A 26,955-nucleotide genomic window follows, 5' to 3' on the forward strand; every position below is an offset into this window, starting at 1 on the left:
TAGAGACACATACAGACTGAAAGTAAGGGGACGGAAAAAGATATTCCATGCAAATGGAAACCAAAAGAAAGCTGGAGTAGCAATTCTCATATCAGACAAAATAGACTTTAAAATAAAGACTATTAGAAGAGACAAAGAAGGACACTCCATAATGATCAAGGGATCGATCCAAGAAGAAGATATAACAATTGTAAATATTTATGCACCCAACATAGGAGCACCTCAATACATAAGGCAAATACTAACAGCCATAAAATGGGAAATCGACAGTAACACATTCATAGGGGCCTTTAACACCCCACTTTCACCAATGGACAAATCATCCAAAATGAAAATAAATAAGGGAACACAAGCTTTAAATGATACATTAAACAAGATGGACTTAATTGATATTTATAGGATATTCCATCCAAAAACAACAGAATACACATTTTTCTCAAGTGCTCATGGAACATCCTCCAGGACAGATCATATCTTGGGTCACAAATCAAGCCTTGGTAAATTTAAGAAAATTGAAATTGTATCAAGTATCTTTTCTGACCACAACGCTATAAGACTAGATATCAATTACAGGAAAAGATCTGTAAAAATACAAACACATGGAGGCTAAACAATACACTACTTTATAACGAAGTGATCACTGAAGAAATCAAAGAGGAAATCAAAAAATACCTAGAAACAAATGACAATGGAGACACAACGACTCAAAATCTATGGGATGCAGGAAAAGCAGTTCTAAGAGGGAAGTTTATAGCAACAGAATCATACCTTAAGAAACAGGAAACACCTCAAATAAACAACCTAACCTTGCACCTAAAGCAATTAGAGAAAGAAGAACAAAGAAACCCCAAAGTTAGCAGAAGGAAAGAAAACATAAAAATCAGATCAGAAATAAATGAAAAAGAAATGAAGGAAACGATAGCAAAGATCAATAAAACTAAAAGCTGGTTCCTTGAGAAGATAAACAAAATTGATAAACCATTAGCCAGACTCGTCAAGGAAAAAACGGGAGAAGACTCAAATCAATAGAATTAGAAATGAAAAAGGAGAAGTAACAACTGACACTGCAGAAATACAAAAGTTCATGAGAGATTACTACAAGCAACTCTATGCCAATAAAATGGACAACCTGGAAGAAATGGACAAATTCTTAGAAATGCACAACCTACCAAGACTGAATCAGCAAGAAATAGAAAATATGAACAGACCAATCACAAGCACTGAAATTTAAACTGTGATTAAAAATCTTCCAACAAACAAAAGCCCAGGACCAGATGGCTTCACAGGCAAATTCTATCAAACATTTAGAGAAGAGCTAACACCTATCCTTCTCAAACTCTTTCAAAATATAGCAGAGGGAGGAACATTCCCAAACTCATTCTTCGAGGTCACCATCACCCTGATACCAAAACCAGACACGGATGTCACAAAGAAAGAAAACTACAGGCCAATATCACTGATGAACATAGATGCAAAAATCCTCAACAAAATACTAGCAAACAGAATCCAACAGCACATTACGAGGATCGTACACCATGATCAGGTGGGGTTTATTCCAGGAATGCAAGGATTCTTCAATATACGCAAATCAATCAATGTGATACACCATATTAACAAACTGAAGGAGAAAAACCATATGGCCATCTCAATAGATGCAGAGAAAGCTTTCGACAAAATTCAACACCCATTTATGATAAAAACCCTGCAGAAAGTAGGCATAGAGGGAACTTTCCTCAACATAATAAAGGCCATATATGACAAACCCACAGCCAACATCATCCTCAATGGTGTAAAACTGAAAGCATTTCCTCTAAGATCAGGAACAAGACAAGGCTGCCCACTCTCACCACTCTTACTCAACATAGTTTTGGAATTTTTAGCCACAGCAATCAGAGAAGAAAAGGAAACAAAAGGAATCCAAATCGGAAAAGAAGAAGTAAAGCTGTCACTGTTTGCAAATGACATGATACTATACATAGAGAATCCTAAAGATGCTACCAGAAAACTGCTAGAGCTAATCAATGAATTTGGTAAAGTAGCAGGATACAAAATTAATGCACAGAAATCTCTGGCATTCCTATACACTAATGATGAAAAATCTGAAAGTGAAATCAAGAAAACCTTCCCATTTACCACTACAACAAAAAGAATAAAATATCTAGGAATAAACCTACCTAAGAAGACAAAAGACCTGTATCCAGAAAATTATAAGACACTGATGAAAGAAATTAAAGATGATGCAAATAGATGGAGAGATATATACCATGTTCTTGGATTGGAAGAATCAACATTGTGAAAATGACTCTACTACCCAAAGCAATCTATAGATTCTATGCAATCCTTATCAAACTACCACTGGCATTTTTCACAGGACTAAAACAAAAAATTTCACAATTTGTATGGAAACACAAAAGACCCCGAATAGCCAAAACAATTTTGAGAACAAAAAACGGAGCTGGAGGAATAAGGCTCCCTGACTTCAGACTATACTACAAAGCTACAGTAATCAAGACAGTAAGGTACTGCCACAAAAACAGAAAGATAGATCAATGGAACAGATAAACCCACGCACATATGGTCACCTTACGTTTGATAAAGGAGGCAGGAATGTACAGTGGAGAAAGGACAGCCTCTTCAATAAGTGGTGCTGGGAAAACTGAACAGGTACATGTAAAGGTATGAGATTAGATCACTCCCTAACACCATACACAAAAATAAGCTCAAAATGGATTAAAGACCTATATGTAAGGCCAGAAACCATCAAACTCTTAGAGGAAAACATAGGCAGAACACTCTATGACTTAAATCACAGCAAGATCCTTTTTGACCGACCTCCTAGAGAAATGGAAATAAAAACAAAAATAAACAAATGGGACCTAATGAAGCTTCAAAGCTTTTGCACAGCAAAGGAAACCATAAACAAGACCAAAAGACAACCCTCAGAATGGGAGAAAATATTTGCAAATGAAGCAACTGACAAAGGATTAATCTCCAAAATTTATAAGCAGGTCATGCAGCTCAATAACAAAAAAACAAACAACCCAATCCAAAAATGGGCAGAAGATCTAAATAGACATTTCTCCAAAGAAGATATACAGACTGCCAACAAACACATGAAAGAATGCTCAACATCATGAATCATTAGAGAAATGCAAATCAAAAATACAATGAGCTATCATCTCATACCAGTCAGAATGGCCATCTTCAAAAAATCTAGAAACAATAAATGCTGGAGAGGGTGTGGAGGAAAGGGAACACTCTTGCACTGCTGGTGGGAATGTGAATTGGTACAGCCACTATGGAGAACAGTATGGAAGTTCCTTATAAAACTACAAATAGAACTACCATATGACCCAGCAATCCCACTACTGGGCATATACTCTGAGAAAACCATAATTCAAAAAGACTCATGTACCAAAATGTTCATTGCAGCTCTATTTACAATAGCCAGGAGATGGAAACAACCTAAGTATCCATCATCAGATGAATCAATAAAGAAGATGTGGCACATATATACAATGGAATATTACTCAGCCATAAAAAGAAATGAAATGGAGCTATTTGTAATGAGGTGGATGGACCTAGAGTCTGTCATACAGAGTGAAGTTAGTCAGAAAGAGAAAGACAAATACTGTATGCTAACACATATATATGGAATTTAAGAGAAAAAAATGTCATGAAGAACCTAGGGGTAAGACAGGAATAAAGACACAGACCTACTAGAGCATGGGCTTGAGGATATGGGGAGGGGGAAGGGTAAGCTGTGACAAAGCGAGAGAGTGGCATGGACATATATATACTACCAAATGTAAAATAGATAGCTAGTGGGAAGCAGCCGCATAGCACAGGGAGATCAACTGGTGCTTTCTGACCACCTAGAGGGGTGGGATAGGGAGGGTGGGAGTGAGGGAGATGCAAGAGGGAAGAGATATGGGAACATATATATATGTATAACTGAATCACTTTGTTATAAAGCAGAAACTAACACACCATTGTAAAGCAATTATACTCCAATAAAGATGTAAAAAAAAAAAAGAATTAGGGCTAACAAGTCAGTATATTAGAAAGTATTACTCAACACTGGACACAGTCAAAGAATTTTTCCTTTTGTGTTGTTCTAACAATGTCAATCCTTTCCTAAAATAGGAATTCTAAAATTTTTCACTTCTGAATTCTGCATATGATTGGTTTTGTTCACTTATCCACTTAATTATGATTCTCCTCTATCAGAAAAAAATAGAGGAAAATGGTGGAATTTCTTCTCTGCCAATGAGAAAATAATGGTAATATCTTTCTTATTTTTTACACTTTTCAGAAATTACAGGATGTTCAGCTGAGATTATGTCTTTCTCGTAACTTAAAAACCAGCAGCCCATGGAGTAAACTTGGTCCATGGATGTGTGGACCATATTGTACTAACATTAAAATTTTAAAAAGGTGCTGATGATTAAAAATTAAGATACTTCAAATTAAATTCCTTATTTCTAGTTTCCCTTGAAAAATGAGATGGTGGGGAGGCAACGGACCTGCATGTCCATTTGGTGGCAAAAATATGCTAGAATTGAGTGGCAGGTGTCTCCCTTGGACGGGGCACACACTGAAGTCCCCACCATTCCCCTTTAAGTTACACCTGGCCAGCTTTTGGATTCATTTACATTAGGGAAATCAACCTACCCGTTTAATACATTTTGAGCGGGGTAGCAGGGAGAAATAAAACTGTGAGAACACAGCACCCATGGAGAGAAAAAGTGCTAATACTGATAGTTTGGGTCATGCCTGGTGACACTGGAGGTGGAAGTGATAAATACTAAGACTTGAGTAATGATGGGGAGTTCCCTCGCTTTAAAGATACCTTTAGTGCCACATAAATGTTGAAGCAATATTTGAACCCCATTAATCAAGTCAGAGAAAAAACAAAAATTGGAGAGAGATAAGCTTTGTGGTAAGCTAAGTGGTAGAAACAGTCAATTAAATTCACTTATTAAAAATAATTCTTGGGCTTCCCTGGTGGCGCAGTGGTTGAGAGTCCGCCTGCCGATGCAGGGGATACGGGTTCGTGCCCTGGTCCAGGAAGATCCCACATGCCGCGGAGCGGCTGGGCCCATGAGCCGTGGCCGCTGAGCCTGCACATCCGGAGCCTGTGCTCCGCAACGGGAGAGGCCACAGCAGTGAGAGGCCCGCGCACCGCAAAAAAAAAAAAATAAAATAATAATAATAATAATTCTTGATATTGATATATCATTTTCCCATAGTTGATTTAATCAACTTATAGCAATGATTAAGTTATAGCAGTGGTAAACAATCATTAATACTGTTCAAAATGTTAGGCTGTCCCTTTTCTTCTAGGCACATAGTAAGACTATATTTCCCTGCTGGGTTGAATTTGGGCAGAGCCATGTGACTTGTTTTGGCCATTGAAACATGAGTGAAAAAGAAGTGTTTCACTTCTGGGCAGAAGCTTTAAGAGCCCATGCATGTTTAGCCACCCTCTTTTCCTTCTGCAATTCGAATGTTCCAGAGAGTGCTATTCTACCAGCCTATACTTTAGAAGGCAGCAAAGCCCCCAGCAGACCCCTGGTGCACGTGCAGTGTGGATGGGAAATTTCCTTTCGTTTTAAAACACTGCAGGCTGCTTGTGACAGTGGCAAAGCTTATTTGCCTCTCCTGGATTTTGATCTACCATGTTGCTCGAGCTTCATTCATTCACGGTTTTTGACATGTCTGTCTCTTATTCATATTATTAAAAAAATTGTTTTCTTCATATCATGGTTATAGTAAAACTTTAAAAATTCAGCCTTAATCTAAGCAATACATGTGGTACATAAAATAAGAAACTGTGCTCTCAAGTTCCAACTTTGGCTCCAGATTTAAATGCCATGCCAATAATTTGTAAACGATACTGCTTTCTTGATGTGACAGAAATCAGAGAGAGATGTATATTACAGATTTAATATATGTGAATACACCATCTATAAACCATATCAGGTTTGTTGGCAAAAATCATTAATAAGGACGATATCATCAGTGCAATGATCTACTTTGCATATGCAAATCCAAAGGTGTACAGGTATAAAGTTGATACATACACATTTTTACAGCCTTCCCCAATTGCATCTTTGAGTACTTGACCTTTAGCATCCATGAAAATCGTTATGTATAGAGCTGGTATATGTGATCTGATGTGGGACATGGACTCATGTGCAATTATCATTTTCCAACAGATTGAGTAGATTACGGAAAGGGGTGGGGGATATATTTTATGGAGGTGATGGCCAAGAAAAGGTCTTAAGAGATACCTGCCATCTGTCACAATGTGACCGAAAACCCCAACAACCCCTGTAATTACACTGTATAAACAACATGGCTTCTAAACGTAATTCCCTTACAATAGGAAACACGGGTGACGAGTTTAGATATCAGAAAAAAAAAAAAAAAAAAAACTTTTCAAAACAAGTTTCTTTTTGGAACTCTGTTTCACAAAGACATGATTAAAATGATCAAAACCATCCTATTTGAGAATGAGTTTTGGAATTAGAGACATTTAGCTCCAAAAAAGGAGAGACTAACAAGAGACATACTAGCCACTGCCAACTATCTAAAGGGGTTGTCATCGCAAAGAAGAACTGGATTTACTTGTTTATACGAAAAGGAGGTAGGATGGAGAAAAGTGGGCAAACCTACAAACAAATTTTAGGCTAAAATTAAGAAAGATTATTTCTAGTTGCTCATCTTTGGGCAGCTCCAACAGCCTTCAAGAGGGATCATGTGACCTCTCTGTGCAGGAAGGGCTTTCTAGAATCCTAGTATCAAGAAGGATTATAAAGACCAACTAATTTACCACCCTTTTCCAAAGCTTCAGTTCTTTGATTAACAGTTAATTCACGAAGAGCAGAGAGTAAATTCTTCCCTCTAGGACTATTAATAACAGACCTATAAATTATTGCAGGTTAATCAAATATTAAAATTACTTCAAGATAATACCTTTCATTTTCTCTTAATACGTCTCTTCCTTTCTTCCAGGTGTAGACAGGTTTCGGAGAGGCTTTCGGCTTACACTCAATGACAACTTCACCTCCCACTTTGACAAGCGTTACTCTTTTTAAGAGGGTTCTTGAAAAATCTGGGCCCACAGCTGGAAGAGAATATAGAAAATAGAATAATTAATTATTATGGAAGAAAAAACCCACTAGACCATTCTTTATAGCTTTTTTCTTTCTGTAATGGACTTATTGCTGTCTTGGGCATCAAAGGGAGGATGCTACATTTTTTTCTGATGTAAAGGGAGTAGCACTGGATGTTTTGATAGATTATGGAAAGTTGAGCTGTAATTTGTATATGGTAAAATATACCAGTTGTAAGTGCACACAGCTTGATGCATTTGGTATACTCCAACGTGAAGATCAAAATATAGAACATTCTATCACCTTACTGAGTGATTCTTTAAAAAAAATTATTCCATGTTCAAATGAAGATAAATTTAAAAATTTCAGGGAAGCAAAAAGGAGAGACAAAACAAAAACCCATAAGGTATTTTTCTGATTGTGTAGACTAAACCTTCCCTTCATTGACAGTTACCACCTCTGCTCTTTTCCATAGCACTCTGTGCATGTCTCCATCAGAAGATGTGCTGGAATGTCTATAGCATCACCATCTGTAAAGCTTCTCCTTAAAATCAACGACTTTGTTCAGCTTTCCACTACTACTGCCCAATGCAGTGCTTGGTTCTTGCTGGATAAATTGTGACTTACTCTTACAAAACTCGATTCTATCCTCACTACCAGTATTCTAAAAATTCATTCATGTTGACACCAAATATGTAGTTATGGGGATATAACATTAAATAATTCTTTCTTTCCTAAAACAAAAGATATACATCTGTATCCTTACAGAAATATAGAAGGGGCCTTTCTGAAAAATCTCTATTTTCTTCTGCATTAGTTGAATTAACATGTTTTAGGATATGTTGTGAGCACAGATTCATCTCCTGGAATCTTAATTTTATCATATTTAAAATCCCAAACTCACTGCCATTTGACCTGATGGAATTTAAGATTTAGTACCATGCTGAATGTGAAATTTAAATGCTAACCACAAATTACTTGAAAGAGGACAGGTAGTGAGTGTGTATGTATGTAGGTGGGGAGGACGGGGGTCAGTTTTTTTAAACGTACCCAAACTGTAAGCTGGTGATTTAAAAAAATAAAAGCAGGCTTCAGCAGAAGCAAGGTAAACCTTTATTAAGTGCTTTTGTCATGGAAATACTTTCAGTGTCTAGAAAGAAAGAAAGATGGAAAGGTTACTTTTTACTGGGGTGATGCAATGTACACATGGGGCTGGTTTTACTACGTGAAGATTAAAGTAAATAAATGAATCTAGCAGGCAATTGATACTTCAATCTGTGCTCCTTGGATTCATGAGGGGAATCTATAATTCAAAGAGTAATTCCATAATGATAAATGAAATTAATAAGTAGAGTGCAAGTACAAATGTTTTTGCTATAATTAGATAGATGCATTCCTTGTATGATCTGCAAAATCACATAATAAAAATTATAGGGTTCTGAAAAAGATAAGGTCAGGACAGACATACTCAATATTTATGTAACAGGAATACTAACAAAAACAATAATCATTCTAGTAAATATGTTAGCATGACTGAAAAGACAGATTAAATCCCTAATAGATAAATACTACAAAAAATACAGGACTTCAGTGTGTGTGTGTGTGTGTGTGTGTGTGTGTGTGTGTGTGTATGAAGACAGCTTGATGAAACAAGGGAGCTGGAAGAGAGAAGAGTTGAGATTGGTAAAGTATAAAACAAGTACAAAGTGCAGAAGAGAACCACGCTCTGAACATCGCTATGTTAGAGTATGTGACCAAACTCAGTCAAGAGGAAAATGTGGGCTGAATGGGAGTCACGGTCAATGTGCTTTCCGCCTTGGCTAGCTGTGTTGACCTGAGTTAGTGGGCCTTGTTCTCGGTTGCTGGAACTAGTGACATACACAAAGCCAGCATCTGCTATACTGACCTCATTTGCCACTCCCACACATGCTAATTTTCAACACAGAAAAGTTACTTTTTCTTTTTCTTTTTGGCCTCACCGCATGGCATGTGGGATCTTAGTTCCCTGACCAGGGATGGAATCTGTGCCCCCTGCAGTGGAAGCACAGAGTCTTAACCACTGGATCGCCAGGGAAGTCCCACAGAAAGGTTCTTGTAGCAGAATAGACTCACTCCCATCTTATGGAAACACCTGAACTGACACATTAATGTAAAAAAAAAAAAAAAATCAAGTTTCTAGAATATTTTAAAAAAGGGTATTGTGTGAAATAGAGGTACAAATCTGTAACATACAAAAATCCCTTCTTAAAACTCTATCTTTCTACACACATTTTTATCACTTTAGGCAGACATTTTTCATCTGTTCAACAGGAATTCTGCAGTTGCATTTGAAATGAGTTACATAAATCAAACCATGCACAACACATGGGTGTATTTGTCAAAAAACTATGTATTGCGTTTACGCTTTGAAATCGCATGATATCAGCCACACAGAAGGCAGAAAACACACATCCCAGTGTCAAAAGAATTTGTACTGTACTATGTATGTGCATATTATCTTTTGGATATCCTAGAGATAAGACTGCCTTTGAATGTCTTTCACTAATAAAAATGGAATTATAAATTTAAATCTTTTCTCTTTGTCTACTTCGTTTGCTTAATTTATTTCTAGTGTTACCAAACTCTGCCAATCTATCAGTTGCCACCATAAGCTGCAATGCTTCCTAGGGCAAAATTGTTAGACCTTCATCTGTTTTTGAGTACTTGATCCATTAATGGTGTCTTAATACTCTGCCATTTTGTGACCATCTTTCACACTTGAGATACCCTAAAGCTTGTGGGATGACACTCTTTCATGTCTGTACCTTATATTTATTCTGATTACTAACCAGGAGAGTTAGTAATCAGGAGAGGAGAGCTTGAAGGCAAAGTAAAAGGACCCTGTTAATTTGACATTCACAGAGAATCAGGTTTTAAGTTATTGGTAAGGTCCCAATAGGGCACTGTTAGAATCCAACCTTTGCTGGCACTGGAAAAAGTGAGTGCACTTTGAAGGTGAGATTTCAGTGGGTTCCTAGTAGTTCAGAAAAGATAAAACCAATTGTCCAATTACCCACTTGAGTCTGAGAGTAGCACCCATCCTGGGAGATCCTCTTTTGCTAAATCTAATACACTTCGAGGACAATTATTTTTTACACGGACGACTAGGGGGCACTGCTCACCCAGTGTTGGAATAAGCCACCTCTTCCCTGTGGGAAATCAACTTTTTATTATTTATCAATGATCTTTAATTCATTAACATTACATTACCTAGGAGAAGCATCATCCGGCTGAGAAAAGCCTTCTGTGCAATTCTCAACTGTTCGTTTTTACTTAATTAAATGGCTCTTGGTCACATGTCAAGGGTATTTTAAGTGGCCAACGGAACCCTTGAAAACTGAAGTTGTGCCTTAGGATCATTTCTCAGAGAGATAGTAAGAATGATAACTCCTTAATGGGATGTGCAGTGGCAGTCCCATCTGGGAAATAGATGGGTGTGATGTGTTACTCTATTATTGAAGGGGAAAGGATAATTATGTGTGCCTGTTCTATCATAGTCTGTAGACACAACACTGGGAACACTGCCAGTTGATGGAGACTATTAAGGATGGCTCTTTTAGAAGTTCAGAATTTCATATTATTTTAACTTTTATTTATTATCTTTATTACCTCATCACTCCATAAAAATAAACCCAGAGTACATATATTCATTCAAGTATTTCCACCACTGAAGAGATAGTGCTGGTATCAGATACTAAAACCCCAAACCTCTCCTGGTTGCTGGGTAGGTAACTAGAAAGCTGGCCATACTGGAAATATTCTTCTTTCTGGACCCATCATTTCAGAATGGCTGATGCAAAATCAGCCTCTGTGACTTGGGATGATATTCACAAGACTGTCAAGAAATGCTGAAGTAAGAGTTTTCTGTTCTAACATCAACATAATGTGTTCCTTCTAAGTCTCTAATAGTCTGCCCTGCTGGTTTCGGTCTCATTCACTGAACGTCCCGTTTCCCCAGGGCTCCTCCTACCATGGTACCTCTTGTTTATGGGCTCCTGCTCTTTCGGGAAAGTTATTATAAAACCAAACAAATAACATTTACAGTCACAAGGTTGCTTTGCAGATTAAATAAAATACATGTACTGTACATAAAGTACTTAGTTCAATATTTTCCCAGAGTAAGTCCTTTATACCAACTCTTCCCCTCTGCTATTACTACTATCACCACCACCATTTTTAGAGCATTTTAAGCTGAAAAGCTTAAAGAAATATAGTTTTGTTTGAAAACAGAAAAAAAAAAACTTTTTATTTTGAAATAATTATAGATTCATAGGAAGTTGCAAAGATAGTACAGAGAGGTCCTGTGTATCCTTCACTGAGTTTCTCTCAGTGGTTACAGCTTATGTGAGCATAGTACAACATCAAAACAAGAAAATTGATCATGGGCACAGGGTGTAGAGTTCTATGTTATTTTATGAAATACTTCGATGTTTGTAACTTTCACTGAAATAAAGATACAGAACGCTTCCATCACCACAAAGATCTCTCTCAGGCTACCCTTTTAGAGGCACATCCAACACCCTCCTGTCTGTCCTCCCTATGCCTAGAATCTACCAATCTGTTCTGCAACTCTATAGTTTTGAGAAAAAAAAAAAAATATATGTATATATAAAATCATACATTATATGAGCTTACGGGATTTCTTTTTTTCAGTCAGCATAATGCTCTTGAGATCCACCCAGGTTGCTAGGTGAGTTCCTTTCTATTGCTGAGTAGTCATATCTTATATCTTACCCATCCTGGTATGGACGAGAAATTCATCTTTACTGTTGGCATTTCAGGCACTGTGATAACTGACAAATGCTTTTAAGCACAGGAACCATTTCAGGATCTTTCAACACTTTCTCTGTCAACAAGTAGGATGCAGATTAGCCCTTTTTTCTTTTTATAAAGGTTTGAAAGCCAAAAATCAATTGTGTAGACATAGGTGGAATCTTTCTTATTCAAAGAAAAAGATTTTAAAGCCATTTTAGAACGCCATTTCTTATACAATAATTAACATGTTGATTGAAAATCATTCTTACATGTTTTAAAAGCTTTAGCTGCTAAACCCCTATTAACCTCCCTTGAGCTACCCTATCTGTATGACGATCATAAGACAGTATGTGTTTTTAAATATCTGGAAGCACTTGACCTTGCTATATCAGTCCAAGTTAGTGACATTCCATTACACTTGGCACAATGTCCTAAACACTCACACACATTTGTGTCCTTCGTTAAACAAGTAGTGTATGGCAGTACAATGTCACATTTGATTACGAGTAACTTCGTCATGAGATCGAAATCTTTGTTGAATTTTATTTATTTTTTTAAAAATTTCTTTGGCTGTGTTGGGTCTGTTGCCGCGCACGGGCCTTTTGCTCCAGTTGCGGCGAGCAGGGGCTACTCTTCATTGTGGTGCGCAGGCTTCTCATTGCGGTGGCTTCTCGTTGCGGAGCACGGGCTCTAGGCACGCGGGCTCAGTAGTTGTGACGCGTGGGCTTAGTTGCTGCGCAGCATGTGGGATCCTCCCAGACCAGGCCATGAACCTGTGTCCCCTGCATTGGCAGGCGGATTCTTAACCACTGCACCAGCAGGGAAGCCTCTATTTGTTGACTTAACAGAAGAGGGTAATTAGACTGTGAGAATTCTGGAATTCCAGTGGTTAAGAAACGGTAGTACTTGCAATTAGCAATTATTAGCTCATCGGTTCCTTGAAGGCAGAGACTATGAATTATGGATCTTGGACTTAGCACAGTCCTTGGTACGAGGTAGATGTTCGATCAGTATGTGCTGAATTAATGTGTGTTGTAGGAGAAAACTCAGGAATTAAGTTCCAAACAGGAAATTCCCTTCTCATGATGCTTTGGCTGGATATCACAACCCTTTCTTTTATCCAAGTGGGGTTGTAAATGGCTTCTTGAACTTCCTGGCTTGTGTACAGGACACTCTGTCCTCTCTGGACGTCAGTCAAATGAAGCAGAATTACCCAAGAAACAATCTGGGCTGTTGATACGGTTGTCCCTTGGCATCTGCTATCCACAGGGAGATTGGCTCCAGGACCCTGAAGGTACCAAAATCCACAGATACTATAGTCCCTCATTCGAATAGCATAGTGCAAGGAATACAGCCAGCTCCCCATAACTGGCGGATGCAGAGTGCTGGCTGTATTCTCACACCACGTGTACTGGTGTGATGGTAGATGTTTAACAACTGGCTCTCCAAGCAAAACAAAACACCAAAGAATTTGGTTTTCGGTGCTTGCCAATTTCTGTGGTCTAAATACTCCCATTAGGGCCGAGTTCAGGCTACCAACAAGAAGTCATTGAACGCTGAACTGAGGATATACCAACTCAGCTCCTGCCAATATGAACTAGCTCCGGCACATAATATCCTTTCCCTGCTTCCCTAAAGCACATACTTAAGAGAAGGGTACAGGGCAAGTGGGCCCTGGGAGTTCAGCTTTCCCCAGATTTGGGCCTTTCTCTGAGGCAACACACGACTGTCTCCCCTTTCCTCCCGGGTTCTCCCAGACAACCCAGTGGTGAGAAGATGGGAACTTCAGTTCCCTTCCAATTCCTTTGATTGGTTCACTCTGTTTAAAGAATCTGTATCCTGACACTTCGTGAGTGACAATAACACAGCAGTTTTAAGGGCTTCAGCTACATGTGCCCTGACCTAGACAAGCGGGCTCAAGAGAAACATACTGCAATGTGGACAAGCGATGTTTATACAGCCCAGCAGTGACTGATCTCTTGCTTATCATGTTCCTTCAATAAGGCACTTAAGTGAAGGAGTTTTTTGCTTTGTTTTTTTGTTTGTTGCTTTTTTTTTTTTTTTTGCCTCTGCACTATGCTTATTCTCAACCATATTCAAAAGGCTTTATTAAAAGCAACGTGCCTCATACTAAGTACAAATGAATTTCTTCAGGAGCCTAGAAGAGCCAATGTCTGTTCATGTTGGGAAAAAAAAAAGCTGGAATGTTGTTGGTACAAACGCTCTGTTTCTAGAAGAAATTGTCTCACGTGATTAATAGAGCTTTTGTCAATACTAGGTTCAATCATGGAAGCATGGATTAATTGGAAGTAGAGTGGTTATACCAACAAATCATTATTCCTCCCTCCAACTCCTACTTGCTTTTACAAGTTAGCTACTCCGCTGGGATGGCTTAAGATTGGATAACAAAGCGTTCTATAGAGCAGACCTTAGATGGGGCACCTAAATTTAACTGATCATAAGAATCACTTGGAGGTCCTCCTCAACTCTACCCACCATGAAAGGGGACCTGAGAATTTAAATTTTACTATTTTTGCCACTAAAACAGTGATCCTCAGAGCAGAAGCACTGGTGATCACCTGGGAGCTTGTTAAAAATGCAGACTCTCAGGCCCCACCCCAGATCTGAAATCAGAATCTGAATTTAACAAGACCCCCAAGTAGTTTAAAAATGCATCAAGGTTGGAAACTCACTGCTAAATCTTTGTGAACACCAATTCTAACACTCCCTGGGTCAGGCTACTAAAAGAGGATCAATGTGCTGCCAGAAAGTAGTGGAGAGAAAAAATATTTCATTTATTTATTTATTCAGTAATTCACAGAGACTTGCAGCAGATAATGATAAAAGACATAAAGTAATAAATACATTTAAAATATGGCTGATGTCAAATATAGGAAAGGTAGGAAACTATCTTACTAGACTTAGTACAATAAAGTGAGCTACTCTGAAGCCAAAACAGACAAGTCAACGTGACGGGCAGAGGGAAAAAGAATATATTTCTTTCTAACTAATAAAAAACAAACAAAAACAAAAAACCAAACCATATAATTTTTTAGAAGACAAACTTTCCTCCTGATTCTACACCTTAACAATTTATTGGAAATCCCTTTATGGAAAGGACTAAGGACTTTGGAATGGATAATGCCTTCATAGCACTTTTACAGAAAACTCAGACTTCGGTGGAAGGATAGGTACATCCGGCCCTCAGTACCCATAGCTTCCGAAATCTACAGTTGGTTGAATCCAACAACACTGAATTTGCAGATACAGTGGGCCAACAGTACATGGGATTAAGAGTCAGTGATGCCTCGGGCTGTGTTCCTGAGTTATATTTTAAACTCTAACTCACTGAAGGCATTTCTTTTGGGGAAATGACATAAGGAACTGTCATAATATTTATCCTTCAGATTTCAAAGTCTCCCTTCAGTTGGCTTTAAGCCACCGAAGGGAGACGCCAAGAACATCTAAGTATAATCCTCACATGGCATCCAAAGTCACTCTGTGGGCTTAATTCTAACTCACCATCTTGGTAAAATGGGGCATTTAAGACATGGTTGGAAGCTCTGATGCTTGATATTTCTCTTCTGCAGAAGGACTTCAGTTTCAGAGTCCTGATTTAAATCAGAAGGTTTGCCAGGTAGACCATATTCAACTTAAACAAACAGACAACAACAACAACAAACCCTCTGTTCAGGCTAGATTTCCTATTTTAGGATCGTGGTTTCCCAAGGGCAGCATTGGACCGGCAGCATCGACATCACCTGGGAACTTGTTAGAAATACACATCCTCAGGCATCACCCCAGAACTACTGTGTCAGAAACTCTGGAGGTAGCGCTCAGCAATCTGTGTTTTAACAAGTCCTCCAAGTGATTCTGATGGTGTGGTAAAGTTTGAGAATCAATACCATGGGAAAACTTAATTACCTTCTGATCTAATCGATTACAGCAGTAAGTTCCCAAACTGTGCTGTCCATTGGAATCACACCTGGGCGGCTTTAAGGAATAAAGGGTCCTGGGGTCCCAGGCCCAGGGATTGAATTAGTTGGTAGGGAGGATGGTAGAGTATTGGGCTCTTAAAGAACTCCCTAGATGACTGTCATATGCAGCACAATTTGAGAACCACTGCCATGGGGTTTTCTGGTGATTGTGCAGCTGTCTACATTATAAGCTTTTGGTATGGATACTAGTTAAAAACAAACAAAACACATCTTACTATATTGCTACACTTATAGATTTGCAAGAAGTTTTCACATGTGATCTCTTTTAGTTTTGGCAATGAGGAGTAGCACCCTCATTTTACTGATAAATGTAGGCTTAGCAACTTGTTAAAAGATACCAAATTTGCATTTGAGATCCAAGTGCATAGCTTCCCCTTTTCAGGACGCGTTATGCAAAGCTCCTGCCTAGATGACATTTGGGTAAGAAAGGCGTCCGTCCTCTCATTGGATGCTGATCCCACTCAGCATTGGATGCAAATCAGTATATTTGATTATTTTGTAATCTGGCTCAACGAGGCAGTTGAGAAATCAGATGCAGATGAGCCCTTGTGGAAGTCCCTGTGAAATAACTTTCAGTTTAGCCTTAATGTTTTTCTAATTTGTGAGCCGATCATTTGGACAAATGCCAAATTAACCAGATAATTGCTCAAGCCTGCACCTCACTTTAATTGGACCATCAGTTCCTTAATGGCATTGGAATGTCCTGCCAGGGTCTGACGTTCTCCACCACATGGGCCAGGAGAATCCCCACGGTCCTGAACCATCAGACGGAAACTCCTCAGGGTGAAGCTACTTCTATCCCTTACACAGTCTTGGCAAACTCAGGTCACATTCAAGACCACTTGAATGTGAAGACACCCACTTGCTCTTTGAGATAGTTCATCCCATTTCAAAATCAAAGGTACTCTAGTGACACTGCTGGTTATGACCCAGGTAAACTGGACCCAGTACCCAAGCATCTTGCTCTAGCAAATAAATCACTTGTCTTCTGTACAGAATTATTGGTACCCTCACTCAGACTCTTTTTTCTGGCCCCAGCTGCTGCGAGCATTGGTTGTCTAACATCTCCAGCTGTCTCCCCTTCTCTGGGAAATTGACTGGGAGGTTTTGCTCCATCTGCCCTGCCATTGCTACCACCACCTAAAGGGCAGTCCAATGAATAACTGATACGGAGATTTTTTTAAAAGGCCAGCCTCCTTGCCTAAGGTGGGAATAGCTCTGAGATGCAGTTTATACTCTAGACATCCCCCTCCAGGATGCGATATAGGCGAGACTTCATCTGAGACCCTGTCCCTGCTCAGCTGCCCTCCATCGCCTCCCTAGCTTGCTTTCTCTTCCAGGTTTTTCCCAGAGGACACTCCTGCAGTGACTCATAGGTACCTGAATCCCTGCCTCTGCTTTTGAGGGCTTAGGCATCCTCTTTCTTTACCACACGATATATACAGAATGACATTAGTATTCTGTCGGAGCAGCACAGAACATCTCAAGTTTAGCAATTCAGTCAGCATTCCCTAGAACCAATATGATCATCTACCTAAGTAGACACAAACATTAAACATGAATAGAAATATTTCATTAGAAAAGTTACTTTTAAATCAATAAAATACTAGTTTGGGTTTTTTTAATTATATTTTTTATAAAAGACTCAAATTTCCTCACGATTATAAGAGTCTATTCACTCTAACTCCAACATGCCTTCATAAGTGGAGAGGGAGATGCGATGATGGTATGACCCAGGGAATTGTGTAGCACCCCAGGGATGCCCACGAGCATATGTCACACGAGTGAATCTCATCCATGACCTAGGCTAACACAGGAGAAAAAGTCTGGGAACAGTTGCCTTGAGGAATAATAAACTATCAATTGCAATAGGTCAGTCACAAACAAGGACATTTCTATTTGATGTACTCCTAACCAGGCCTACTCTAATACACTGACCTCAAAGTAAAAGTCTCCCTATGGCATTCACCCACCCGGTGAGTAAATCACCCAGCACCTAGGTTAATTATTTAGCAGTTTCAATCCATTAATTATAGATACGTTACATATACATGAAATACCCAGACAGAACACATAAAACAAGACCAAGGGAAAAGCCTATTAAATATATGCTTCCTAACCATCTCTTATTCATGACTTAGAGCTATTACCCAGCATGAAAGGGAATCTCCTCTCTAGCATTGGAGGATGCTGAAATTTGATCGATAGCTGGAACCAACCTCCATTTTTTCTTCCTCATACTGAAGTATCTTGTTTTCATTTTGTTTCTTTGTTCATTTCAACCTCTCTAAGATTCTAATACAGGTAATAACTGCTCAGTTATTTGATCCGTAAGAGTCAAACTATTACCATTCGACAAGAAACAAAGTGACTTGTGAAACACAATCGTATTAGAGCTTACCCAAGTTAACCAATATTAATTTATGTCTATTTTTAAATAGTCAAATGTCTTCTCCCTCCTTCACTTCAGATGGACTCTAGGATTCACCCATTCAATACTTAACTGCCCTTCAAGTCACTTGGAATATACTAGCATGATTTTTTTTGGGGGGGGCAGGAAAAATGGGATATTAAAGAGGGAGCTTCTAAACTTGTTTAAGATCCTCTAAAATTGGCCGTTAATTAATTTTTCCATCTTTCTCTTTCAAGTTTAAAGTTTGCCAGTACGCTTTATGTATTTGAATAAAAAATTCTGAAAAACATTCAGGATTCTCTATGGGTGAGAAACTATCCAGATGTTTTATAACTTTGAACCTTTGTTCAGGCCATCTCACTCTATTCTGCAATATTCCTGGTCCTTTTCTTCTTTTTTTTTTTTTTTGCCTGTACAAAAATTATTTTTCAAAGCTCACCTGACTAGCCCAGTCCATTAGCTAAACTCTTTCCTGAATTTCTGGAAGACTTACTATTTTCACCACTTGCTTGGCCTGTATCATTTACTGACATGCCTTACCCTTCTCATACTCAACAAGGTTGAAATCGGGCGTTAAATAACCTCTCAGGCATTTTTATCTTATCTTTACTGATCTTGCTTGCTGATCTCAAGGGACTTAAGAAAGGACTCAGATCAAGAATTCATTTGGAATTAGTTCCAACTGGAAATGATTTGAAATAAACCCCTGAATGTAAGAGTTGAAGCAGTGATTACCACCTCACAGGCCTTGAACCCTGGGAAGGGGGAAGGGAAAGGATCTGGTGAGGATCTTGGGATATATAAATGTAAATCATAACATACATATATAGAGATAGATATAGTTATGGATATATAGAGATGGACGTATACACACATACACATCTCTACATACTGTTATTTTCAGCTGTGGGTACGTGTTCTTGATAAAAATCATTTACCAGCCTTTCTCACTTTGGGCTCTGCTTTTGGGACTTTAGTCATCCTCTATCTTTATCCCATGACTATGTCCCATGATTTCCAGTCATCTGTTACTGTCAAATTTTTTCATTTTAACTAAGGGACCTACAAAATCTTTTAAAATTATCACGGCGTCCCCAGACTTAGCAATTGGCCAGCACTCACTTAGAAGGTTTCAGGACTATGTGATTCATTTCTTAGGCCACACACCCTCAGTTTTAGCTGTTCTGCTAACCAGCTGACATAGTGTTTAACAGAGAACACACTTCTTTCTGCAGAACATCCGAAGCAATCTACCTTCGTGAACTGCGCTCCACAAGAATCGGCTCTAACTACCAATAATCAGAGCCCATTTGGCCATGGTGGGATCATTGTACTTGTCCTGGAGGAAGCTGGAATTACTGTTCTCAATATTTATAGGGTGGGAGATATGTGTGTTTAGGTCATCCTTACAGCAGGCCAAGCCAAGGTGATGATGACTCCGGGAGAAAAGAATTCTCCGAGGCCCCTTTGAGAAAGACTGCAGCCTTGTGAACGCTCACAAATTCTTGTCTTTGATGGGATGTTGGTTCAAGTAAAGAATGTGGTGAGAACAACAATTATGGAAGCTTTTCCATCCGTTTTTACCTTGCAGAGGGTGGGAGGACATTCAATTCGGCAGCAACTACTTATGCACGTTAGATCTACAGTCCAGGCACCAAGGAGTGCTTTACAGAAGGGCAAGTCAGGTCTCTGAATCTGGGAAAATTATCAGGGCTTATGGAATCAGTTCCCTTTGTGTGCTGCCTTTCTCTTATTTATAATCTTTCTATTATGTTCTCACTAAGAAGAACTGCTGCTTAGATATTTAAGATAAATTCTGAAGTCAGAGTCAAGATTTTTCTACAAGACAAATGCAAGTTGATGGCCTGGAGTTCTTGTTTCCTTGTTTTGTTTTGTTTTTTTTTAATGTCCATAGGTTTGTTAAATCACTTAACTTGTGTTTTCAATGATTTACTTAACTCATTAATTCATTTTTTAACAGTCTCTCAACTCCTTCATCACTTAGTACAGTCGTTCATCCTTACATTCATTCATTCATTATTTATTGAGCACATACTTTGTGCTTCAACATTGTATTAAGTCCTGAGGATTAAATGATGAGTTAAACCAAATATGGTCCGGGACATCATGGGGAAGTTATAGGACAGTTAGAGAAAAAGACAGAAAAATCACATAAGCAAATGTAAAATGCAACAGTAGCATGATATATGAAGAGGAGACAGAAAAGCACTCTAGGCAGAGGAAACAGTGTGGACCAAGTGCCCTGTGGAGGAAGGGAGGGTGGTGAACATGCAGCACAGAAAGCTCAGCATTGCTGAAGAGCAGAAGGAAAGGGGCACATGGTGAAAAATGGAGCTGGAGGGGCAGGACATCAGGGCATAGCCTGGAAAATTCAGAGGTGAAAGAATAAGATGCACTTTGCTGGCTGTTCAAATACACCTTTCCACACCAAGCCCGCTCTTCCTCTCTCCAAGCCCAATCAGAGTGATAGCAACAGACGCCAAAGCATTTCATAAACGTCACTCAATTTAGAAGAGGGGTTGATAGAGGAATAAAAATGAGCGCCAAGGGAACTGCGTCACCCATTGTAAACATCAGGAGAAGCTGATTTAGAAAGTGGTCTCTTCTTATTGCTTGCAGAATGCATTCCTTGTTTCTCGAGTGATATCTTTGGTCTAAAGATTTCTTCACCCCCTTTTCTTGGATTGAATGTTTATGTTTGGCAGAGGACATGGTAGTTTAGTGATTCTAAGTGTTTTTACTTTTTTTCTTTCCAGTATAAAGACTCACCTATAACACTAAGCTCTGCGCTGGAAAAGATAACTCCATGTTTATTTTCTGCCACACACTGATACATGCCAGCATCTGAGAGGTTCACTATTGTTATGTTGAGTGTTCCTTGCTCGATATGAATTCTATCCTGTGAAAGAAAAGAGGAACACAAAACAATGACCTTCTACAACTGAGACCTTAAGGCAATTTTGCTGCATGTTATATCAAAGGGGCTTAATGGGAAGAAAATAGCTATCACATAAGCAATTTACATACCATGATCTATTTATCTGTCAACTAAATTTGTGGCAGGTCAGATGCTAAGTGGAACAACCCGTACATCAGTTGGTAAATGGAATTTAAATTGTAGGACTCTCTTGAGCTCTCATTGATTTAACAGTGAAACCAGTCAGATTAATATCCCCTCTAAATAGATGAACTTGAAATTTAAAATGCTTTTTTTACTCCAAGGCTTTGTGCTAACTGTGGGTGAGGAGTGGGAAATACAAGTAAGTTTACCGTTTAGAGTAGTTAAGACGCTCAGATTATAATCAGGCAACACTTTGAAGGTTAATAGGATTGTAATCTTCTTGGATGAAGCAGAGACAAATATTTAACGTCAGCCGAAATTTACTAAGAAAAAGAGTAGGTATTAGTAATTTAATGTTCCCTTACTCGATTGCTATCGGTGGCACGATCTAAGCATAGGACCACCTGCTGGTAGCCAATCTGAAGAAAGCAAAGTTAGTGTATGGAACAATAGAGCATCCTCATTCATCAGCCTGAGGCTACGTAACTTGAGGGGTCAATTTTTACAAGTACCCAAAAGGATCTCCTCTTCTCCAGAAGACCTGCCATTTAAGAAAGTAAAATATATAAAGACATCCTGGTTTTCTGTTTGCCCCAGGGTTGTGATTTAGTTGGGTGGACACCGTATTAGGCTTTGATCAAATCTAACCATCCATGTTCTCTCACATTAAATAAAGGGAAGAAGATGCCAGTTACCTGGGTACTTACACTCTAGCGATTTGAGTTTGGCTTTTAGAATTGAGAGAATCATGGGACCAAAAAGAGTCCAGCAGTGACAGGCAGAGGTGTGGGTGCCAGGGTGTGGGCTAGGCTCATCACACCAGCCCGTTTCGGCAGCTGCACACACCACACTGACGTCCTGGCCAGCACTCAGAGCAGCTGCTCTTCTCTGGGGGCTGACGGGGGAGGAAACCTGAGCACAAAAAACTGGCCTTCAACTTGGGGCCTGAGGAAAATGTCAAATTTCAGCGAACATTTGACTTCAGGAGGAAAATACATAAGGAAAATTAAACTAGACACAATTGTTCCTCATTCTAAGGTCCCACCTTCGCTTATTTTTATGGGCATTATTCCTTCCGTTATCTCTTTGAGCATCCTTAACAGACTTATTCCGATTTCTGTCTTAGACTGTTCTACAGGTTGGTTATCTTTCTAAAAAAAAGTTTTTTTGCATATGGTTTGGGATATTGGTGTGCAGGCTTATTTTGAAAAGGAGTTATTTTTGTCTGTATTTTCCCCTGTATTTAGCAGTTTTGTGGTTGCCTCCACCTCAACCGCTGGCCCGCTGGTCCAGAAGCAGAACTACTCAAGGCTTCTCTCAGGTCCTGATCTGGGAGGATGCTGGGACTACTGCAATTCCCATCCAGGGCCAGTAGGGGGCATAACCTGGTACCTTTTACCTCTCTTACGTCACAGAGTCCTATTAAGCCAGGCAGCAGTTTGTTTGCTTTTGCACAAGGATATTGTACCCTTGTCTCCAGAGAGGATTTCTTTTATACCTGAGCTCTCAGCTCCTACTGCCTGCTTCAGGTCCTATAGGCTGGTGCCTCCCGCCTCACTCATCACTTTTAGTTTTTCTTCTATTTCTGTTGCATTAGAGATGTTAGTCTCGAGCTTGCATATGGCATTGCTAAACATCTGAGGCAGAGTGGGCATTTTGCTGGTGAACATACTGGACCATGTTGTCCACTAGTCTCCTCAGACGGAAGACGATAATAAAACCACACTGAAGGGGAGAATTTGGATGCTGAAAGGTGTTACTCACTCATTCGTGTCTAGCATACACGCAAATTTGTGTCTTAGCACAATTACATGTTCCAGACCTTCAGCATAACTTTCCAACTGTAAAGCCAGAGATGTTAATCTCTGAAGACCAAAGGTTGAACAAGGCTAGAGAATCAGATTTATGTACCGTTTGTATTTATCACCTGCATTCGCTTTCACTTTTTCCACTATTTATGGCATTGGGCTGCATACTATTTTGGAGACAACTGGTCATTCTTCTGTTTCCATAGCAACAACACCACATTCAACATTACAGTAAATATTAAGACACAATCATCACCCAGTTGCTTACCCGAGTTAACAGCGGTTCACCATTTTTCAGCCACCTGTATGTAGGTTTGGGTCTTCCATTGGCTTTACATTCCCAGAAGACATTTTCTTCGATGGCCACATGAATGTCATTTATTTTTTGAATCCAATTAGGTTGAGCTATAGCAGTTCACAAAGCAGAGACATACATTCAGTGTATGTTCAATCCATGTTTATCATATGCAGTCAAGGGACAAAATGCAGTCAAGGGCTTATAATAAAATTCCTTTTCCAGAGGTTATGCAAATTATAAAGCTGGGTAGAAGTCCAGGGGGTGCTTTTAGAAAACACCCCACCCTATGTCCAACTCTGAATGTCACATTTTTGCAGCCCACGTGGCTGGTTCTTTCATTACTAAAGGCAGAATGAATAACACTACCATGAGTCATATGGTAAAATTAACTGCCCTTCCCCCCAAATATCTGTTCTTCCTTTTTTCCTTTTAATAAGAGAAATCTCCCACCACCAGCCTATTACTTTTAGCTGGGCTCATGTTTTTTCTAGCTACACACTGCATTTCCAAGATTCCTTTGCAGCTGGTGGTAACCATGGGCCTAAGTTCATACCAATGATATGTGGTGTGTGTGAAAGTGATGAGAGCAACTTCCAGGTTACTGACTTAAAGATACTTGTCCTGGACTCTCACTGCCCTTCCCCACTGATTGGAAAAAGTAACAACTGAAACAGCTTTGGGCTCATAGATGAAGCTATGTAGGATGAAAATGCTGACCTGCCAGCCTCGGCCCTTGAATGACCTTGTGGAGGAAAGCGGCACCAGACCCACCTGCCTATTTTTGGAGAGATACATGGGAGAGAAATAAGCTTATTTCAGGCACTATATTTCTGGGTGTCTCTCACACACATCATATGGATACTTTTTGTGACTCCTTTCTCCTTCGAGGCTATCATCATTTTCTACTATTGACTTCTTTCATATTGATAGAATGTTATCCACAAGTGTATGGGCCTGGAATTCCAAATCTCTGAATGAGTCCTGGTTTTTACCAAAACCTTCTCAGGAAATCAAGTCCTGCCCACAGTCTAACACAGGAATTCAATTAATTTGAATTAATTGAAATTCAAATTAATTGAATTAATGTGTTAATTCCCACACTGCCCAATGCCCTCTTCCACTCTCCCCACCCAAATTATGCCTAATTTTTCATGCTTCAATTAAGGTCATATTTTCTTTCCTTGTTCTTAAGGGAGATAAAGACAATGTTAACCTACGTTCCCTAAAAAGTCTTCATCAATAGCAAGCCTTCCCTAAAGCACAATTCGTGCCATTGGTAACTATAATGGCAAACATATTTAGGCAGAAGACCCTCAGCACAAAGTTCATGCAGGAGAGAAGCACAGCTGTCATTCTGGAATGTTATCTTGTAACAAGGCACTTCCATAGGATAATGCCTACCAATGTAAACCTAACAGTCAGAACTGGTATCAGTATTTAATTAGAAGACGCTACTCAATATTCTTAACTCGTCTCTTTGCTGACTTGACCTCAGTATCTTTAGTCAGTGAGGCTACTGATCATCCGTAATTTAATTCAAAAGGAAATGACTAGTGTTGAGGCCAAGCTCTCTTATCTTCCCAGCAATAAATGAAACTGGAAAAACACTAACAAGTCACTTAACCAGCAGAGGTCTCTAGGTCCCTGAATAAATCCTGCTTTCTCCTTTTACCCCTCTATAAGCAATTTCATGTTTTTCAAAGAGCAAAACACAATTTTACAAATCCTCTACTGATGGGGATGATGCATTGCTGCATATGCGGAGAGGCTGAAAGGGTCAACTTTCAAAAAAGTTATAACATCAACAAGTATTAACTTGAACGAAGGGTTATAACCTTTATCCTTGAAAGAGCTGCAAGCCTACCATTTTTCTTTATCTTCCTGCTGCTAATGCAAAGGAGCTCAAAAGGTAGACACCTTTTGAGTTCTCTGCCTGGAAAATCTGATGTGCAATCCTGATAAGGCTAATGGCAGTTGTCTGCCTGATTTCACATTCACCCTGCTGAATATTTACCCCCCACAGAGTTTATGAAAACAAAGCAAAAAAGAAAAGCTACAGAAATCTGTGTGGAATATTAACAACTAAGCCAAACTTTTCAAAGAGAGTGAGGAAGAAAAAAAAAATGGAAGGGCAAATGTAACTTATGAAGCAATGTCAAGTTGAAGTTCAAAAAGGAAACATCAAAACGATGTGCAGAGACAGAGATTTCAATGTCATAGATTTCCTGTAACTCTTGGGCTTATTCATTGCTTTCTTTCAAAAATACAGAAAGCTGGAAGCACTACCTTGCAATCTCAAAAAGGAGATGGGGAAGGGAAGGGAGAGGCTTGAGAGGATTTTGAGAAGACCTTGCAAAGCTCTAACTAATTAAACACTTCTGAGGGCTCATTCTGTCTCTTGCAACAGGGTTATCGAGGTTAAGGTGCTCGACAGGAATGCTCCGTGGTAGTGATTTGTGCTGGTCAAGGTGAAATCAATAGTAAATTCAGCCTTTGTGAGACATCGTCAGGTACTTTCCTTTTTTTAAGTAAAATTAATTCGTGGAAACCAAATTTGAATGGTTAAAAACCTATTGCTCCCGAAGTAAAATGAATTCATATATGCCAAATTTGAAATGATATAAACATGTTCCTCTTGAAGTCAATATCTGGACACGGGCCCAGGGGGATCACGATTGGAATATGATATTATATAAAGGGCAAAGAATGAGATAATGTTTTTTTTTTAACATGCCAACTGCAGATCTACAGGGCAAAAGCCCACACAGTGAAGGTTGCTCCTGCCACTCACTTAGATTGGATGAATCATCTCTAAGTGGGTGAGTTTTTTGTAATAGAATAGTCCTGTGCCTGATGGAAATTATTCATATCTCTACATAGCTCTTCGGGTCACCCAGTTCAAAGTGCTTGGATGACAAATGGTCCATTTTAGTGCATAATAGAAAATATTGTTTCCTGTAACTTGCTTTTGATAATGTATTTGGGTCCATTGTATTTATCACTTAATATCTAGGTTCGACTACATTTTATAACTCCATGTCTGAAAAATAGCTCCAAGGAAGGCTTGAACAGGTTGATTCAGCCCTATTATTTCAGGAAGAAGGTTGTGTCTAAACGTCTTTTGGGGCATTATATATATAGATCTCCAATACTAAACAGAATTAATCATATTCACATATTAAAACAGAACCATCTGTTTTGGCCATTCATGTTCTTTCAAGGTTTGAATAGAAGAATCTCTCCTCTAAAACATCTTAAGTCTTGTTCTCAAGATACAAATTCAAATATAAGGTTAAATGGTTGTGTTTTCTTTGACCCTGTGACACTGTTAGTCTCTTGGATAAATGAACAAGCTCTTCATTTCAATCTTTAGATCAGTAACTGCCAGAAATGACCTAAGTCAATGTATTCCAGCCACTGGAATCATGCAAGCATCTTATC

The 26,955-nt window shown here is 39.0% G+C and overlaps 1 protein-coding gene across 5 annotated transcripts in view; it reads right to left on the reverse strand.

Moving 5' to 3' along the window:
- Window positions 1–26,955, reverse strand: part of CNTN4 (contactin 4) — a 966,359-nt gene that overhangs the window by 140,011 nt on the left and 799,393 nt on the right. For all 5 annotated transcript variants that reach the window (XM_033437184.2, XM_004274769.3, XM_049715562.1 and 2 more), the window contains 3 exons: window positions 23,485–23,621; window positions 21,117–21,246; window positions 6,982–7,132 (listed from right to left, as the gene is read on the reverse strand). In XM_033437184.2, the coding sequence (XP_033293075.1) occupies window positions 6,982–7,132; window positions 21,117–21,246; window positions 23,485–23,621 (418 nt within the window). The remainder of the gene's footprint in view (window positions 1–6,981; window positions 7,133–21,116; window positions 21,247–23,484; window positions 23,622–26,955) is intronic.

This window comes from Orcinus orca, chromosome 10 (genome assembly GCF_937001465.1).
Source record: "Orcinus orca chromosome 10, mOrcOrc1.1, whole genome shotgun sequence".
Taxonomy (NCBI): Eukaryota; Metazoa; Chordata; class Mammalia; order Artiodactyla; family Delphinidae; genus Orcinus; species Orcinus orca.